Here is a 20,853-nt window from a genome sequence, read left to right as displayed (position 1 = left end):
GAAAAATAAATTAATTTCAATTTTACCATCTAATTCTGAGGTAAATACTACAGTTGATCACTATGACAATTATTTTAAGGAAAAATGTAATAGTATAGTGAATATATAATCAAAAACGTTAAATGATTTTTCGTCAAAATGTGAGATTCCAGAGGAAAAGACGAAATTATAGGAATACATGTCAAAAGAAATTTCAAAATGTGTTTAAATGTGGATAATTATCATAAACGTTAATAAGATTATTAAACAAAGTAAAATATGACACTTCGTTTAACATATAAGGCAAATTTGACGAATTATAATAAATGATAGAAAGACGTTTTTTATAAAAATGAAAAAATAAACATGCTATTTTTTCTGAGACTAAATAATGCTATAAAGGGGAAGTTGCATCATTAAAATAAATAAATAAATAAATAAATAAATAATATGCTAAATAATATAAAATCGAAGAACACAAATACGAAGGAAAAATAAACAAAAACGATTCAAGAGTGTTAAATAAATGGACTATTTTAATTAAGTATATAAGCTTAAGATGTAGGTTCATTCTTCTAGATTAAGGAAAATTTTGCTAAAACGAAATATAAAAAAAAAAAATTGTTCTTCCTATATGTAAAAATAGCAAAATTATAGATATTCAAAAAATTAGTCTTATACTAGACGTGTCAGTTGAACCGCTATCGCTATATTAAAGTTTCGTTAAAAAAATCTACACTTCTATTGGTGAATAAACGGTTTTATTTTTTTATATCCTTTTCAGGTTTTTCCTTTAATGTATCTTTTAAATATTCGAGACGTCTAAAATGCTTAATTTGTGTTACTTTAATTATGCTACTTAGTTACTTGCTCTTATTTGATAGTGCCATTCGTGTTGTAATACATTTAAACATTCAAATATTACTATTTTAATGCATCTTTATTAATAATATAAATTTGTGCCTTTAAATTTCTTCTAAAAATTAAAATAAATATATTATGCCTTCTTTCCATTTAAACTGACATGCTAGAAAAACGAACCTCTGATTTGTTCCTTCTTTTTGCATCCATGTTAGAATCCTTTTTTAAAGGACCATTTTAAATTCGAAATGGGAAATTTATTTACTCTCAATCGATGATGACAAATTGGGTACATTAATCTTAAATCGGCAAAATAACACCATTTAGACATTTCCATAATGTCGAATTTATGTCTTCACCTCTCAGAAGAGTAAAAACTTTTTAGCAATGAATTCATTTTTTGTCAAATGAGGTATTTTTACCGGGGGAGAAATTAGCACGAAAAATGAATTGTGTCTCCCCTGGTCCCTTTCACGACGCATATCTTGCCCAATCTTGAGAATCATAATTTTTCAAAATAGGGAATGTAAATTTGGGAAAACTGTGCGAAATTGGAGCTTTCTTTCGATGTGCTCTCTTGCAAAAATATCACATGAAAGGCAAGCCATATTTTTAACAAAAACACAAAAATGAAAATTTTTTTTTTTGAACAACTGGCCCATTCTTATGCTATATTCTTCCTATTTATAAATTACTCAGATTCATTTTGTCTTCATCTTTGGTGCCCACCATTATTCCATAATGTTAAATTTTGAGTGATTGATTACCCGAGAAAATAGCTCCCCTCCCTTTTTTTCTCTTTTTCATTTTTATTGGAATGCATTCACATCTTAGGACAATGTTGAAAGGGACTGCTTAAACGCTTTCATTTTTTGTAGACCTCGAAATTGCAAAGCTACGACTAGGAAATTCTCTTCATACCGCTAAGTGGAGAAAGTTCCAAATTCGTCAAAATTTTTGTAATGTATACACTCGTAGTGCCACTACGCTGTATATATGTTTGGACGTTTTTTTTATATGCTCCTATGTATGCACACATTTTTAGCCATCCCTATCTGTGCGTGGCAACCTTCATGTGAAGATTTTCCCAAAATAGGTGCAACTGAGTAACTGCCAATTATTCGAATTGTTAACCGACGAAGGTATGCCCGTGAAAATTTTTATACCCATCCACACACATATGAGCGTTAATTTTCAGATGACAAAAAAATTGAGAGGCAAGTTATAAAAAAATTGATATATATTTTTTTATAACATGGTTCTGCTTTTCTCAACAACATTAAGGATATCAACTGTATAATCTTTCACATATTTTCCATTTGCAGTATTGTAAAATGTTACAGGTAGCACGGAAGATAAAGCATTATTATAAAAAATATGCACATCCCTGTTATATGGATTTGAATAGTCAAAATTTGAGGAATACCCTGATAATTCCGGATACTCCTCTTCATCTAGATAAAAATTGTTATTATATGTCATTCTTTGTCTTCTATTCTCTCGCCTTGATTTAGACTTGGACTAATGTAAAAATGAAAAAATAAAATCATGTAAATTATACTAATTTTATAATAGTAAATATTTTCTGAAGGTAAATTTTTTATATTGTAAAAGATATTTTGTAATTACCTTAAAATAATTATAAAAAAAATACAAGAATCCCGCAGATGCTACAGAGCCAATGGAAACAGTGTAAACATTGTTTTTTAATGATTCGAGAATATTAGAGAAATGAGAACTAAACCCTCCTGAAGTTGTGTGCTCATCTCCTCCATATTCGGACATCTCAGTGTAACTTCCACCTCCACTAGTGTAAATTTCACTTTCACCATTGTATGCTGAAAAGGTACCTCTATCTTCCGTTTCTAAGTGTCTACGGTACGGTGTATAAGAATATGTTGTTTATCCTAATTCACTATATGGGCCAGAAGTTAATTGGTAAGAGATCCCTCCTTCGCTGGTTACTTTTTCATCTTCTTTTTCCGTGTACTGAACGTGAGTAATCTCAGTTACTGCTGGTTTATAATCAACTTCTTTTCTAATGCCTTCCCCCAAATATTCTTGACTTGGCGCTCTAGTAGTTTGCATTAATCTGCGATTCCTACTACCTAAGTTACCTTCTGAACCATCTACTTCAGAACGAGAAGTATCTAGGCGTCTCCGGAGAGCTGCTTCTGTGGGAAATTGTGGACCCTTTACTCGCATTATTTCAGGTACAACAGGATTTTGAAATCCATTTTCCTTTATTTCACGAACTTCTATGTCTGGAAAAGAGCCACTTCGATTCTCAATTTGTGGTCTAAATCTCTCACGACTTTCCTCTCGAAATTTTGGTTCTTCGGGTACCCTTTCTAGCACATGTGCACCTAATGAAGTATCATTACATCTCAATAATGATAAGAGACTCTCCGGATTGTAATATCCATGGCACTTAAAATATTTAGGACAATCACTATCATACGGCCAATCAGAATCACAACAGTCGTATTTATGAGTATCATATATTTTAAGAATATACTTAATATATTTGCTATAAAGATTGCATTTATCATAATCGGAAACAATTTTACTTTTTAAAGTTGTATAGTTCTTAAAATAATCATGCAGATCTTTCATTTCTTTCCATTCATGAAAATCATGATTGGTGTATTATTCAAAAGAACACCTATTTATTCGTAAATTTCGATTCATATCAGATCCTAAATCGAGTAACTTAAAAACAGCACTCTCATCTTTTTTAAAATTATATTCAGTAACCAACAGTTTCCTTATTTCATTATATATCCAATGATTAAAATATGAACACCGAACCTTAGAGTCTCTGTAAGGAAGGATATTATATAAATTTTCAAGATTCCAAGCAATTCGTTTGCAAAGATTCTTCATATCATAGTCTCGGTTATTAAACTTTTTCATGTTATCACAGTGCCCAGCAAGCCGCGAAACATGTTGAATACTCCTATTTAATTTTTCGTAGTTCTTGTGGGAAGGGAAATCCTTTAATAGATTTTCCTGAAAATTAAGAAAAAAAAAAAATTATTTTAAGATATTTAAACTCTTGTTTTCTGAGAGGCGTCTTTCTTTGTCTTTAATAAGCTCATACTATAGGAATGATGCTCCATAAATAATACGTTTAATAAAAAATCAAAATATACCAATTCGTCTTCAGTTATTTCAGCCATTTTTGCTTGAAATCATCAAATATGGGGAAATTATGGACATATAGCGTGTGTAAATATCTGTTTACAAAATGTGCTATTACTCAAATTACCTGTTTTCAGTTTTTTCTGTGTTTAAAATTTAGATTATGAATAAATATATACTTATAAGAATTGTTCTACCAGTGCTTTCAAGGTTCATTACTGTGGTACTCATATCAAGCAAATAAATACGTTTTTGTTTTAAAACAAAAAGGGGTATTAAAAAATATATGTCATTGTGTTATCCAAAAATATGTTGTAATGTAAAACACTATTACTTTGCAAACCTGTTATTTATGAACGTGGAAAAAAGACGTACTAATAACGTATAATATTTATTTTAAAATTTTGTTAACGTGTCGTGTGATTTCATTTAATGAATTTATGTAATATTTTGATACGCTTTTTTAAATGTTTATATATACAACACTACTTTGCATAAGAACAATGTGTATTATTGTTCATGATTAAATTAGTTTGGGAATTCAAAACGGGAGAATTTTCTACAATTCTATTATCTTTGTTTTATTACTTATAACTAGTAGCGGTTATTGCAATGTCTTAAACTAAACACATTTATAATTTCAGAATAATTTAAAAGTAAAATGCACTATATAAATTAGGAAACAAATAGAGTTAGGAACGATCAACTATTATCACAAATAGATATATTATCAAAAGATATTAATCATGAAAGTGTTACATATTTTGTTTTCTATTGTATTATATAATTAAAAATTTATTCCATTTTTTTCATTTCACATTTTTCCCTTGAGGCATTTAGTAAACATTATTTTCAATCTAAACATCAATTGTTATTATATAATGCGCAGATTTATCGTTTTGGCATAATTAAAAATACATAAATAAAAGAAAAAATACAGTCGATAAAATACCAAAAAATATTTTTTCAAAAAGATTATACTAATTTTAAAGGTAAATAAAAAGCGATGAGGCAATGCTAAGTGCATAACCTATCATAACATGGCATCATAATTTTACGTAAAAATATATTTACATAATCTACATATAATATTGTTTTATATTTTTTATAAGATCGCTAATTATTTTGAAAATTTTTATTCACACATTCATTCACGTAAATGAATTATATTTCTTAAGCTTTACAGCATAAATGGCACAGTTTCATATAAATTAGTAGCATAGTAAAAGTCATACGGCATAATTCTCATCATTTTTAGACGATACTATCGATGAAATGATATTAGAACTTTTGTGTATACAATATATATAGAGCAATAAATTTACGTAATTATACATCGAACCGCTCTAATAATGCATAAATAAAAAAGCCCAATAAGAATTTTAACGCAAATAAAACAAAACGTATTTATTTTTATCTTGTGCATTTATATGCACCTTTTTTTCAATTTAAGTTTTGAAAATTATATAAAAAATTTTAGATCACATTTTTTTCTTCAATCTTAGCGAAGAAAATTGTATTTCGTAAAAAAAAATGCACAGATAGAGTATATAATTTTTTTAGGAGTAATCATACGGTTCTTATTTTAATTATCAAAGGAATAATATCCATGGGTTATACATTATTATTATAAATACACCATGTGTATATAGTGGATAATTTATAACACTTAATATATGAACTAAATTTAAAATATTCATATAATCTGATTTATTCATCTCATGGAAAAAGGAAAATTTAGCTTATATTACAATTTTCTTTATAAAAAATATACATTTTTTTTCCAGAAAATAAAAAGTTACTTCAATATTATTACGAGAATTAAATGTCATTAATAAAAATAAATTTTCGACAGAATAGTGTTACTCCCCTTTACATTCACTTATTTTACGGTACGAAAAAATGCATAAACAGAAAAACCAAATAAATGATATCTTACACATTTCATGACATCCCAGTATTTTCTACACACCAATCATAAGGAGAGGAAAAAAAATAAAAATTAACATTCTGAAAAAGATAGTTTAAAAAATTTATGTGAACTGACATATATGCCTCAAATTTAACCAATAATTAGTGGGCGGATTGTTCTTTCATTCTTGTCCCTTTTTTACGCGTAGTGTTAAGGAGTACTTTTCAAACGATTTATCTAATTTTGCACGTTAATACCTACAGGAAGTAGTTTTATATATTCCTATTTTATGTTCTCCTGTCTACTGCATCCTATCAAAATGCTTAGTCATACTGTTAAGAAGGGGAATTCATCTTCCTTTTTATAGATCATCATTTTTTGTAATAAAATAATGTATTTATAGAATTATGCAATATTTTTTCAATGTTTTTCATCTGCATATTTTAGCATGTTCCTTCGTAGTCTAAAGTTGCATTAACCTCTTCACTAATTTTTCAATTTTCTTGTTCTACACACGCAAGTACGTTCTGCTCTTTCCCCCTTACAAATTTTTATTCTCTTAATATATACACCTATAATTGGTAATGAAATATATATAGTAAAAATACTGACTGATCGTTCTTCTTCTTAAAATGGGTACAACATATAATATGTGTAAATGTATGCACATTACAATTTATGAAACATGAAAACAATGACGATTAGACAAGTCTAATTACGTCCCCCTGAAAAAAGGATAACGTCCATATTTATAAAGATTATTTTTTTGTTTAATCTTTAACTATTTTTAAAATAAAATTATTGATTTTTACTTTTCCGAATTTCATAATGAATATGATTTTGCTTTAATTAAATAGAAACCCCCGCAACTTTATTTTTCCTTGACATTTTAAAATGAATTAGATGTAAAATATACCTGGTAAAAGAACACATATTGCGTTTATTTGGTAGAATAAACTAATAAAATTTTAATAAAATTCAATAAAAAAATTATTTCTAAATAATTTTCATTAGAAATAAATTAGTATTATAATTATCATTTACATATTTTCATCTAAAACGTGTGCTGTCGGTTCTTACCAACATAGCATTAGTTTTATATAGCAATAAGAATATAAGAAAGAATTTATTGAAATAATTGCTGTTCTATTCATTTCTATTCTAATTTCGCATATCCATTTTGTGTTCTTCTTATACTCGCAACAGTAGTATTTGAAATAATCAATTTACACGATTATTAAACAATTAAATTAGCATAAATATGAATTTTTTTTAATGATTTTTTCATATACTTATTTGCAATGAATGTTAATTAGAATGGTTTGAAGTTTTATTTTAAGAACAAATACAAAATAATTTACATGTCCCCTTATATAACATGTTTCCTATTACGTTTAAAGCACATTTTTTGAAATATTCTGAAAAATACAACATTATTATATTTCCTTTATTAAATATTTAATAAATTGTAAAGTATATTATATGAACAAATTTAAATGTACGATATAAGGAAAACACCCGCAAAATGCTTATAATACTACAATATGTGTTCTTTACATAACAAATTATATTACGCAATTGTTATTTGCACTTTTATTATTATTTCACTTTTTATGCATTACTATTATTATTACAACCTTTGGTACATTTTATAGGTATTGTAACGACAAAAAGTAAACGAATTTTTCCTACTAAATTAATTCACATTTTATTCGACATTTCACTGTTTTTTCTCTCTTATTTTATTCTATATAAATGTACTACAATGAAGTTATACATAAAATTATTCATTATGAATAAAGGAGGCGAAAGAAATTATCTCTACATGTATTTTCATTTTATTTTTATTTTTTTATAATATGTCTTTATATATAATAATTACTCAATCAAATCATAGTTAATATGCATGTGAACTTTTTTTATTTCATAAAAATTGAATTCAATTATAATTTCCCTTATTTTCCAGATATATAAGTTTTCGAAATATATAAGGTTATATTTTAATAATTATATAAGACATTCCTTTCTGTTAACTCATCTTCACAAAATATTGCAACATAATAGTAAAAAGTTGTCCTATACTAATTATTCGCTTTTATGTTTTATTTTACTATCAAAATATTTACAAAAAATAAAAAATAAATAATTCTAAACTGGTATTATACAGCTAACCTATTAAAAAAAATATAAATGCATGCTAGTTTTAGAAAATTTCTTTCGCTCATCAAAATAAATTATATGAGGTATTCATATATAATACAATTTATAAGAAACGTAATCATAATATAAATTGTGCCAATAAATCCCTGTCTATCGCTAATAAATAATATTTAATAATTTAATAATATAATATATAAGTAAATTCATATCATTTCAATGTTAATAACTGCTGTCATGTCTGACATCCATAAAGCCATATAAAATTTAATTTTTATAAAAAAGTAAAAAACATTTTGCGTATACATAAAAAATTATATATTTATATATATGCAGAAATATATTTATACATTTATTTCCTTAAAAATATATATAATGAATCATTATAACGATTTCTGTTCTAAATATATTAATTAGTTTTATAATTTTTTAACAGCATATGATATTTTAATAAAACTTTGCTTAATGGAATATTTGTTATTAAAAAAAACGTAACTAATAGATCATTGTATAACAACAGTTCTCCTCTGTAACATTTAAACCATAGGCCTTAACAGAAAATTTTAATACCAAAATAGAATTCTTCAGTTATAAAGAAAACTACCTATTGTGTATTTTTAAAGAAAGCGTGCAAAAATGCTATGTAATTTTAGCAGGTATATATAATGCATCCTTAAAAATGAAAACCAATTTACAAAAAGAATTTATAAAAATTGTTATATTCAATAGTATATGTAATAATAATATTTATTAAACATAAAAATGAAAAATAATGTACAAAAATTTTATCCTCTACGTAATTTATATATATAATATTATTGTAGATTTACTCAGCTATGTACTAAATCTACACAATAAGGATAATTTTATTACTTAATATTAATATCAAATATAATAATTTAATTAATATATGGTTATATTCACGTAATATGAGATGAATATTCTCTTGATAATATTTTGAAAAAATAAATCACTTTATTAAATAAGATTTTTATGAATTAAATGATGTTTTCAATTTCTTTTAAATAAAATGTTATTATCATGTCATTGTTTCTACGAGTAATATGTTACATATAATGTATTATATATAGATGCTATATAAATAATATAAAGCTTTTTATCAATATTAAATTGTTTCCTAAAAATAAGTTCAAAGCACTGTATAAATAAATCATTATAATAGAATATACATTATAATGTATTAATTCATTTTCTACCTAAATTAGCGTGTAATATTTTCTGCCAAGTATAACACGGTATAAATATACATTAAAAATTTATTATATTTTTTTCTTAATTAATTCATTATATAATAAAATAATAAAATTCCTTAAATATAATGTATAATATGGTATTATTCTTTCCTCCTAAATTGCGTAAATTGCCCTATAAAAAATATATTTTATATATATAGAATATAGCATATTTTTGTAAAATATAGAGAAATATAAGAGTAATAATAATATATATACTACTGGTCTATTCATTTATTAAAAATAAAAATTTAAATATAATGCTATTAAATAAATATTATCTATACAACAAAATATTCTTTTATTTACTTTTAATAATTATTCGCACTAATTTATATATGCAGTAATATGAGAATATTGAATTTTTTTAATTGCTGTAAAAAAAATTTTATGTATTGTATTATGCAATAAATTTATAAGAAATATTTTAAATTGTAGAATTTTTAAAATTCAAAAACATGTAATTATTCATATATACAATCATTCAATTAAATTTTGTGCTTAATGTTCTCTTTATTTACAATAATATATAAGGAAAACCTAAATATTAATATATCAATAAAAATTTGCACATTATTATTAAGCAGATTCAAAATAATACATTCGTTATGTTAATACAAATCTAATTAAATAACATATGTATGTGCTAAAACTCTAAATGTGGATGTTTTATATTATATATTTTCCCCGTAACCTCAAAATGTAAAATGAATTCTGGTTTCTTATAATTAATAATGTTTTCTCTATATGTATAATACTAATTATTAATTAATAGTTCTTAAATAAATTTTATGCATGAATTATTCATTATATTTTTTAATAAAATGAAAATAAACAATAATGTTCTAATATAATTGATGTAGCCTTTTGTATTCTATAGATAGTGTCCTTGTGCTATCGGAAACTATATTATATTACTTGAAACATCAAATGAAAATATAATGACGAATCAACAGGAAGAAGAATATAAGGTAAAATTTGGTTTTTCGTAAAAATACTATTTTAATATTATAACAGAATATATAATGTATTATTAATTCCTTTCATTATTATAATGTGTATATATTTTAAATTTAACTTTTTTTAGTATGACATATTCGACGATATAAAGACTTATCAAAGTTATGAAAATAATGAAAATATAGAAGTAGGTTCAAATGATTTCATTGGTAGTTGTGATACGACTAAATGGAACAATAATGGATATAATGAACAACTGAAAACTTTGTGTAAAAATTTTATAAAATTATATAAAAAATTATATACCCAAGAAACGGATAATAAGGATAATAAACAGGCAGAGTATTTGAACTTCTGGTTTAATAATAAATTAAGAAGTATTCATATAAACTTAAATGACGACCAAAATATATATAGTAGTTTAAAAAATATTTGTACTACTATTGATACGAATAATAGGATAAATGGTAAAATAAATAAAATCACAGAAGACGATTATAACAAATTGAATATATTAAATAATTTATATACCAGTTATATTAAATTAGAGCCTACAAAACCTGTCCAACAAAATGAGAAAGTTGAATTTACAGGTAATGCGGAAAAATGTATTGAAAATTTTAAGGATGGTATAAAATTATATCTCCAAAAAATTGATGATGATAATTTTTATAAGGCGCTCCATAAATTTAGTGTTTTATACAAAATTGCTAGATATAAGTTAGCTTCTATTGGAAAGTTAGAGGTAGATCCATTACCAGTATTGGAAGAGGAGAAAGCTAAGAAAAAATTAGAAGATGCATGCAATTCAATTGTAACGGATACCTCATATAGGACTTTTAGCATAAAGAATACACATGTATATTACAATATTTTACATAATTTGTTTATATAACCTTATATCTTAGTACTTCATGTATAATATTATATGGAGTAAATTATTTTTTGGAAACAATTAGTAATGTTTACTAAATATTATTTTTGTCTATTTAATTTTTAGGAAAATATTTTAAAAGACTTTACTGAGTACCAAAAATATGATGAATTCAAAAAACAAACTAATGATAAAAATATTTGTGTTAAGTATTGTGATAAAATTATCCATCTGGAAAAAAAATATAAAGACATTAAAATAGTTTCTATCAAACTTGCAGCTAATTTAGATAGTTTATCTAGTATGACAAAAATAAGTGCGGATCACAGTGAACGATGTTCATATATGAATTACTGGACGTATAATATAATAATGCACACTTTAAGTAGTATTTCAAATAATGATGAAAAGATATATCTACTTAAAATAATTAATAATTTATTGTTTGATATTAATGATAAATTAACAAAAGAAAAAAAATGTATTTATTATGTAGATAACGATTTAGATAAATGGAAAGAAGAGAAAGATTTACATGACTATTTTAAGAATTACAGTGATATAGATAAAATTGCTTCTGATAATAGCAAAAATACTGACTATTGCGATTACATTATTTATATCAATTCATTATATGAAAAATATGTTCATAGTTGCTGTACATATTTTTTTAATAATCCATACTGGAATGACTGCAAGGCCTATTTTAATTGTGAAGAACAGTATAATCCCCATAATCTCTATCTAAAATTAAATTGTCAAGAGTTATCATCAGATAAGTTTAAAACATTAAAAAGGGTAACTACGCCAGTTCCCATAGATTATAAAGTTATATTACTAACCAAAATGTCTCCATTCTTTCAAAATATAAATTTAATATCGGATCCTTTCTATATGTTCACATTTGGGACTTTTTCTTTATTGGGAATATTTCTCATACTCTTCATTTTATATAAAGTAAATAGAATGTGCATTTGAAATGAAAATAAATAATATTACTATTTATGTTATATATTGCTCGTAAATTAATAATTGTAAAATATTTACCTCATTTATATTTTTCCTCTAAATATTAGTTTTCACCTGCTGGACGACGCTTTAGCAAGAAGCAACCGAAGAATAAACAAAAAATTACACATAACCTCAATGAACCAAATCGCCAGACATCCCCGAAGAAAGAAGTAAATTATGTGAACAAAAGTTCTAAAAAAGAGAGAATACGTATTGCTTATCAAACCACATAAAAATCACATGCTATCGTAGATATCACGAAACCGATAAGAACAAACACATGCATAAATGTGCATATGAAATATATGTCAAAAAATGCATAATAAATAAGACAAACGTACGATATATTACGTAAAATATATGAATACGTCTCTTAAAAGTTTTATTCGTATTCCTATATTTTAATTTTTTTATATTAAATAACAAAATTTATTCCACGATTTTGCTTTATTATGCCGTAATCAATGTCAATTTTTTTTGTATGTAATATTTTTTTATTTGTTTAAAAGATACGATAACAAAAATAAAAAAATATATTATATTTTATATATACTACTATAACATAAAATGTAACATGCAACACAACTTGCTTATCTTAATATTCCCACAAACACCGTGTAACAGTAATAATTCCCATAAAAAATGATAAAGCATTTTTATGAGAAATATTTAATCTTTATCATTATATTATCCTTTATCCAGTGTAGTTATTATAAAATTCCTTGTAATAACTACTAAGCTTAGTAATAATATACAATAAAATCATTTTATATGCGCGAATAAAAAAAACTGTTAATAAAAATGTTCTACCTGGTACTAATATGTAATATATTCCATAAATGGATAAAATAGGCAGATAACTATATAATATTTTCAGTATAGCTTATAAGCATTTCTGAATATTTGTATAACAATGGTGAGATAATTAATACATATTTATTTTTTTAAATTTAATATAAAAAAAAAATTCATATTAATCATTATTCCTGATTTTGTGTAACAGTTTTAATTAGTGTTGTTCGTTACACATTTTGTAGTATGTAAATTAAAATTCTACAAAAAGATGCATAATAGTCCTGATATTTAAATATTATATATTAAGATAAGCTGTCCTTTTACACTATATTGAGATGTGTGTTTATATATTATTCATGTATTACATGCTAAAAAAAAATTGTTAATGTGCATAAATATGAAGTGCGATGTTCATTTGTATACCTTATGTATTCTTTTAAAATATTTAAAATTTTACGTCAAGTAATGTAATTAATCATCTTGTAGGAATTACAAAGGTGATATAAATTACCAATATAATAAAATAGATGAATTACGGAGTTTTATATATAAAATATAAATATAACGATCAATAAATATGTAAATTTTAATTATTTCAAAACGATGTATTTTCATAAAGATGATTATCTAAGTGAAATTATGAGATCAAAATCAGTCTATATCTTGAACACTCTAAAATATTCCACTACATTATCTCAATTTATTATTAATTCAACATGAGAACACTTGTTAATCTTCCAAAATACAATACTTAGCAAGCAATTCATATATTTATTATTAATTTTATTAACTAAAAATATGAAATTAAGACCGTGTGAATGATTATATATAATAAATATACAGTTAAAAAAAATTAAAATATTATTTTAAAATAGTAAGATCAATTAATTCATATATGTTTATATTGCTCAAGAAAGAAAGTTCAGATTATTAATTTGAAATAGTTTAAATTGTTCAGTTGCATAGCATGCACAGAAGTACAAATGTTACGTATAACATATGTTTTTATTATTTTATCCCTTTTTTAGATCCATAAAAAAAGGAAATAATTTTATTTACACCTTGCGACATTTCCCTATCCTTCTCATAATTTTCGCATCTATAACGCTAAAAAATGTTATTTTCTACTAAAAGGTCTGAATGTTATGAAGAATCATTCTTTACATTGATGTAAATATATTTTTATAATAATAAGACAGAAAGATGATGATAGTTACATAGAACAGTGTTTTTTTGTGTAATTTTTATGTTTGTTAAATATAGGATAATTAGAATAAAATTTAGTCTCTAAAAATAATTGACTTCTTTTTACAACAAAACATCAAAAAGTTAGTAATTACAAATGTATTAATTGTTTTATAACAAAAAAATTAATGCAAAATAGTGTTAACTAACAAAATAATTAAAAAAATGGATTCACATTAATTAATAACTTCAAAATTACAAAAAAATCAAAATACAAAAAAATAATTCATTTCGACAGTATGTATTTATTCATTTTTCATTCTTATAAAATATCTTCACAGACACAATCTCTTCGCACTTTAGAGTTTTTTTTTAATTTTATCCGTGTCTTTTGTAATGTTAGGTACAGGAGTATTACATAAGAGCATAAGATATACGTGCTCTCTTTTTTTTAGAATTAATGTACATAGGTTCCGGTGGGTTCCTTATAAACTCCTCTCCTACGTTATTATGCAAATTAGCATTAATTTTCTTTTTCCCAAATATTTTCGTGCTAATCCATCTTCCAAGACCAGTAAACTGAATTAAAAAAAAAATAATATATAAGCAATTAAAATAACCATTTTTTTATTTCAATGTTTAAAGAATCGAAATATAATAACGTGCTTGATTTATTTATATTTTTAAAAAGAATATATTCCTACTTTATAGTAAATAAAAAAGGTTATTAATGTTCCAATTATCAATGAAGCTACGACGGACATACGAAATTTTCTGTTGTTCAGTATAGAATCAGTTTGTTCTAAAATTTCAGGTGCATAATCTAAAGAATCGGGCAGTGCATTATATTCATTTTCCGTAACATCTATATTTTCAGCATCCATTTGTAATGACATACTTTTTTTTGAATGATCGCTCTCCATTGATGGTATTCCTTCAGTTGAATATGATGTAAAAGATTTTACGAAATTCTTACAGATTTCTGATCCTTTTGGATAACATGAAAAGTCATTTGATTGTGTTGACGCTTTTAAAGGTTGAGAAGGTAATGACATTTTAACATCTTGTTGTGTTACCTGAGGAAGCTGTAGTTTTCCAATTTCCCCTCTGCTTCGCATATCTGATAAGTGTTTGCAAAGTCTATACCTAATCTTATCTGAAGGGTTATTTGAACAACCCAGAACCTCTTCATCTATCATCCATCTAAAATATAACTTTGAATCTTCTTGAGAAGATGACATAGTATCCTCTAATTGAACGTTCTGGTTACTTGATTCTTCTTTGACCTTTACATCAGATTCGTTTACACGTGGTTGACCATCTGAGGTAGATGTACAATTAAAATTCGTAAACTTATTATTAGTAGTAGTATTAGGTATTTCAGAACACTTACCATTTTCAATTTTCTCTATAGCTCGTTTTATGTAACCCCCCGTTATATCTAGGGATTCCGGAGGTGCTTTTTTAGTCACTTGATCAGAGAACCTAGGCCCTTTTCTTAATACAAAGCATGATAAAAATGGAACGTCATCTTCATTTTTTATTTCCTTACAACTGAAATAATATGGTTTTATCTCTTTAAAGTTTGAATCTTCAGAATCCCTTTTTTTTTTTTCACTTTCTGATAGATTCTCTAAATCACAATTAGATCCACGTTTATCATCCTTTAATTTGCACAAAAGATTATTCGGATTATAATCTCGGTCGCATATGAAATAATGATAACAATCACCAATCAAACCATAATAATCACAACAGTAACCATCTTTATGATTTTCATATATTTTCTTAATATAGGTGAGATAATTATTATATTTTTCCTTTTCAATATCATCCGAAGAAATTTTATCTTTAATAATATGATAATATTTAAAATATTCATACAAATATTTTTCTTCATTAAATTCATTCAATTCATGTAAATTTGTGCGATAAAAATTAAAGGGACACTTGTAGTTTTCTAATTTTTCAGAAACATGTTTATGTAACTTAAGAAAATAATTAATAACTTCCTCGACTTTGTTACTTTCTGAATTAACCAATTTAAATATTTTATTGTACATCCAGTATTTGTAATGTAAACACCTGTCTCTATACTTTACTTCTTTAGCTAATTCATCTAATGTGTGTAAATTTCTTGCAATCTTTTTACAATTACTTGTAGTGTCTTCATTATCTAATTTTAGGGTTGATTCTAAACCACTACAATCGCTTTTATATTTATCGGAATCATCTGTTTTATCAAATTTTTCATATATTTTATAAGATATAGTATTTCCTAAAACAGATTTCTTAAAATTAAAAGTAACCAAAAAATTATATATATATTTACCTTTAAAATACGAATTTTAAATATACATATACAGATGCAAAATGTAAAAATAATTATTTATTAAAAACCCTTTAAATAAAATTTGAAAATATACCAGATCATCATCACTCAAAGTTGATGTCATTTTCATGAGAATTGCTAATAAAAGACATTGACAATTTCGTGAGCATGTAAGAATATATGTATGTAAAATAAAACCGCATCGTTCATACGTATATTATTCATATTTTATGTAAATTAGATTAAATGTACTAACATTCTTTAGCATAAGCTACTTTTATATTAGCTAATTCTCCGTAGTTTTTCGTAGTATGTTAGCATCAACCGAAATATATCCCCATATTTTATAAAAGAGAAAAGTGTTAGTTTAAAATAAAATGCTACCGGTAAAATGCTGTATTTATTCTTAATAATACAAATTTTCTATAACATTAATTTATAAATAATACTATTTGTTAAAAATGAAAAACTATATATTTTTTTCTGAAGAACAAATCCTACTTTGTTATTAAACATATTTTTACAGCTCATAAATCATTTTAAATAACAATATAAAATTAGCGCTACTTTTCATAAGAAACCATAAATGTTCTTTGTTCATAAATATATTCTTTATGAACTTATAAATTATAAATTGTTAGTTATTCCCCTAATATAATTTTTTTAATGTGCTGTTATTAGTATATAGAATTTTTTTTTAACCTTCTCGAGTTCTCTATTTCAAATTAAAATTTTAAAAAAGCTAATATTAAATATACTGCAAATCATTAAAACGTAATGTATGAAAAATAAATTATACTATTTTATATTCAAAATATTTACTTATCAAGAAAAAGAAATTAATTACAATCGTTTTATTTCAAAGTTTCCCTTTATTACAGGATTTACGTAGCTGCTAATTTCCCTTTTTTCATTTTAATAAGAGGAACCGACATATTTTTAAGTGTTCCATGAAATAACTACAATAGTGAAATAATATGTAAATTTTTAATTAAAGCTATTATAAATATTTATCAAAATCGAATAAATAACTATAATTATTTGCAATACATAAACATTAAAAATGAATATGAAATATAATTAAAATTGATACATAAAGAAAATGTCCCATTAGCTCTTTTAGATGCTAATATAATAATAAGGTTTAATAACTTATGAGTTTAAATGAACTCATTTTTATGAATTCAAATTAGGGAAAAGTAATTTATACACATTCCCATTTGTTTATACATTACTGATATGCTATCAATAGCTAAGTAAAGAAATATATTTTACATATTAGGCATTTTATCTTTGTTATTTTACATTACAATTCTTTCACTAGCAACTCTGTTGCAACGTTTTAAGTAATAATGCTATACTTTGTAAGAATAATAAAATGGTAAAAAGAACAATTCTGAAAAAAATCTTTGACATTCTATGATAATAATATATAAATCCAGTTTTACCCTTTACATCACTAACACGACACGATGGCACTGTCACGTTTTATTAGATTTGGTATTATCATGCCCCTTACAAATATAATTCTGTCTAAAATGCCAATAGGACATAAAAAAACATATAAATCCTTATATTGCATAATTAGTTGTTCCACATATGTTTTAACGTACATTTTTACGCTTCTAAAACGATTTCCATTGTGCCTTAACGTGAAAATTAAATAAATACACGCAATTGCAACAGAAACGAATATAATACCAAACAAATGGCCAATTGAGCACACTGAGGTGTACAAAATGTATACCATTGTTTATGTAATAGGGAGGACCAAAAGTCTTCTAATCAATGAACTATATGTGAATGGTTAAAAGCTGGAAATATGCTGACACTCAAAAATGTTGTAACATTTTTTGGAATGATCCTAATCATTAGTTTGATATGTGCGCGCACGTAAAGAAATTCTTATAGTGAGAACACTAGGAAAATGTACAACAAACATCCATGTACAGAGCTTATTAAAAAGGAATAATAATAAGTAAAAATATAATCGTAGGAAAAAATAATAAACCTTTCACCTACATTACGCAGAAATGCCTCTTTAAACGAATTAAAACAATTTAAAAAACGAAATGTTGAATTTTTATCAAATGTGTTTTTCTCCTATGTTCGCTTCACTCTTTAAGGATAATAATTAAGTTCTACTATTTTTTTTATTTTATTATAAATTAACAAAATAGCAATTCTTAAATCTTAAAATTTTTACGAATAATATTTATACCAATAATGCGAAGTTGTGACTTCATTTCTATTTAACATAATTTTTTAGTGCCCAGTGCGAAATTAATTATACAATATTTGCACCAAGGAACATTCAAATGTGACCTTTTCAAAAATGAGTGATCACATAATACTAACTATTTCCTGTTTACACCATTTAGCAACCAACGAATTGAATCCTCTTCATTTTCATTTTATATGATCCATTCCAGTATTTAAAGCTGAAATGTGTAACTTCTATATTGCTAGAAAGATGCGTTCCTCTTGGCAAAAATTGACTGTTCACCACGGTGCACTTGCATTAATCAAATGATATAATGCTTATAAATAAGTAACATATTTTAAAATATATTAACAGTCTTTACCAAAAAAAATTTATAACTTAAAAAAATTATCGAATGAGTGACAACAAAAAAGAATGGAAAAAAGCAAAAGTAAAAATAAATTTGCTAATTTTTCTATGTAACGTGTAAAAAATAAATTAAAAATGTAGGACGTAAGCCCATTATTAAATATTCACGTGTGTATCTACGTTGAGAAAATAGTTTCACACACGTGTGAATATTTACTGTGATTGTTATCCTTACAAATTCATTAGCACATTTGTTCCCAGGTTTAGACTGCCACTCATTATGAGATATCTAATTGGAGCAAATGCTTGGGATATTCTTAAACATGCATATAGCTACTATATTGAATTAAAATTGCGCGTAACCATTTTAGACTCTTTATATAACGCTAATATATGTTTGTTATATTTCTACTTTTTAACTGATGTAAATTCATTCATTTTTCCTATTTTTTATTTTGATTCCCTATTGTTCGCTGTTACATTTTGTCCTATATATGAATACCCTGCAGATGGGATGTCCCTTTTTAGTAATATTTATGTTAATCATTTTGAGCACTTCGCCCTTTTATTTTCATCAATTTGAGAATATATTTAAAGGTTAATCCTCATTTATGCGTTTCATCTATGTTTACTCTATATTAGTCCATATTCATTCTACATTTCTACAATGGTCCCTAAGCAGACTGATAAGATAAACGCAATCTACCCCTTTTTGCATTTTCATTGGGGAACTCTAATTCTTCATGTAGTGGTCTTCCCATATACACATCATGAAAATCGTAGATCTCTCTGTTTCGCCTTGACTTTTTTCTGTGAAACAAGGATCCAACAGGGGTAAACTAGAATTCAAAAAAAAAAAAGTGCAAAACGCATGTAATGTATTTATTTCATAATTATATTTTCTTACGCAAAATAAATAGCAAATACAAACTTTACTTATCTTTTAACAGGCTATTTTTAATTACTTTATAAAAAATGAAAAAAACGGATAAAATTCCCAATAGAGTAAAAGCGCCTAACACTATAGTGTAGAAAGGATCCGATTCTAGTGTATTATCCAAGGTGTGTGACATGCCATCCAATATTTTTGGCATTCTATCCCGCATGTCTTGCGCACTAGTAGGTGTAAAATAATTAACTCTCGTTAAATACTCTTTTTTCTTTGACTTTTCTGTTATGTCTTTGGAATAAAAATCAATGGCCTCAGGTAAATTTACCTTCTTAAATGGTGTACCTGGTATTTTACTACTGCAGTTAAATTCATCATAGAGATTGTGCGGGTTATACAACTGATCACATTGAAAATAATGTAGACAATCCTCCCTGCACTTATCCGCACCCTGAAAACAGACACAACAATTAGATATATTCTTTTCGTATAGTCCGTTTATATAAGTAAGGTACTTACAACATTGTTCATGCTTGTTACCATCCGTAGATTTTTTACCTTTAATACTGTCGTAATTTTTAAAATAATCAAACAGATCTTTCATTTCATTACATTCATCTAATGTACAATCTAAATAAAAGAAACAAGGCTTATACGTAGACAATTCAGAGTTACGAACAAACCTTTCTTCCTTAATTTGAGTAGCAGCAGCCCCCCCGCTTGTCGTAGTAGAATTGCCCCTAGGGACCCACTTGAAAGCTCCAACATTTTTACGAATAACCTCTCCAGCTAATTCATAGTTAATACCATGCGCTATACCAAGTATTTTGGAAAAAAGTGGTATTTCATGAATATTTTGTATTCTTCCATTATATATTTCCCTTATTTTATCATATGCCCAGTAAATGAAGTATAAACAGCGATCATCT

The 20,853-nt window shown here is 25.2% G+C and overlaps 4 protein-coding genes across 4 annotated transcripts; 1 reads left to right on the top strand and 3 right to left on the bottom strand.

The window, feature by feature from the left end:
- Positions 1–2,406: 2,406 nt before the first annotated feature.
- Positions 2,407–3,756, bottom strand: PVX_124712 (variable surface protein Vir24-related; the record flags this gene model as incomplete). The annotated part of the gene is made up of 3 exons (XM_001612579.1): positions 2,407–2,705; positions 2,757–3,409; positions 3,506–3,756. 3 exons carry the CDS (start codon positions 3,754–3,756, stop codon positions 2,407–2,409), a joined length of 1,203 nt encoding a protein of 400 aa, XP_001612629.1.
- Positions 3,757–10,247: 6,491 nt separating this feature from the next.
- Positions 10,248–12,384, top strand: PVX_124715 (variable surface protein Vir5-related; the record flags this gene model as incomplete). The annotated part of the gene is made up of 4 exons (XM_001612580.1): positions 10,248–10,277; positions 10,394–11,080; positions 11,267–11,968; positions 12,217–12,384. The coding sequence occupies 4 exons, from the start codon at positions 10,248–10,250 to the stop codon at positions 12,382–12,384; spliced, it is 1,587 nt and encodes a 528-aa protein (XP_001612630.1).
- A 2,430-nt stretch (positions 12,385–14,814) lies between these two features.
- On the bottom strand, positions 14,815–16,587 carry PVX_124720 (variable surface protein Vir12-related; the record flags this gene model as incomplete). The annotated part of the gene is made up of 2 exons (XM_001612581.1): positions 14,815–16,422; positions 16,558–16,587. 2 exons carry the CDS (start codon positions 16,585–16,587, stop codon positions 14,815–14,817), a joined length of 1,638 nt encoding a protein of 545 aa, XP_001612631.1.
- Positions 16,588–19,768: 3,181 nt separating this feature from the next.
- Positions 19,769–20,528, bottom strand: PVX_124725 (hypothetical protein; the record flags this gene model as incomplete). Its single annotated transcript, XM_001612582.1, has 2 exons — positions 19,769–19,874; positions 19,972–20,528. 2 exons carry the CDS (start codon positions 20,526–20,528, stop codon positions 19,769–19,771), a joined length of 663 nt encoding a protein of 220 aa, XP_001612632.1.
- Positions 20,529–20,853: the final 325 nt, after the last annotated feature.

Source organism: Plasmodium vivax, chromosome 11 (assembly GCF_000002415.2).
Source record: "Plasmodium vivax chromosome 11, whole genome shotgun sequence".
Taxonomy (NCBI): Eukaryota; Apicomplexa; class Aconoidasida; order Haemosporida; family Plasmodiidae; genus Plasmodium; species Plasmodium vivax.
This window is presented reverse-complemented; position numbering and strand designations above follow the sequence as displayed.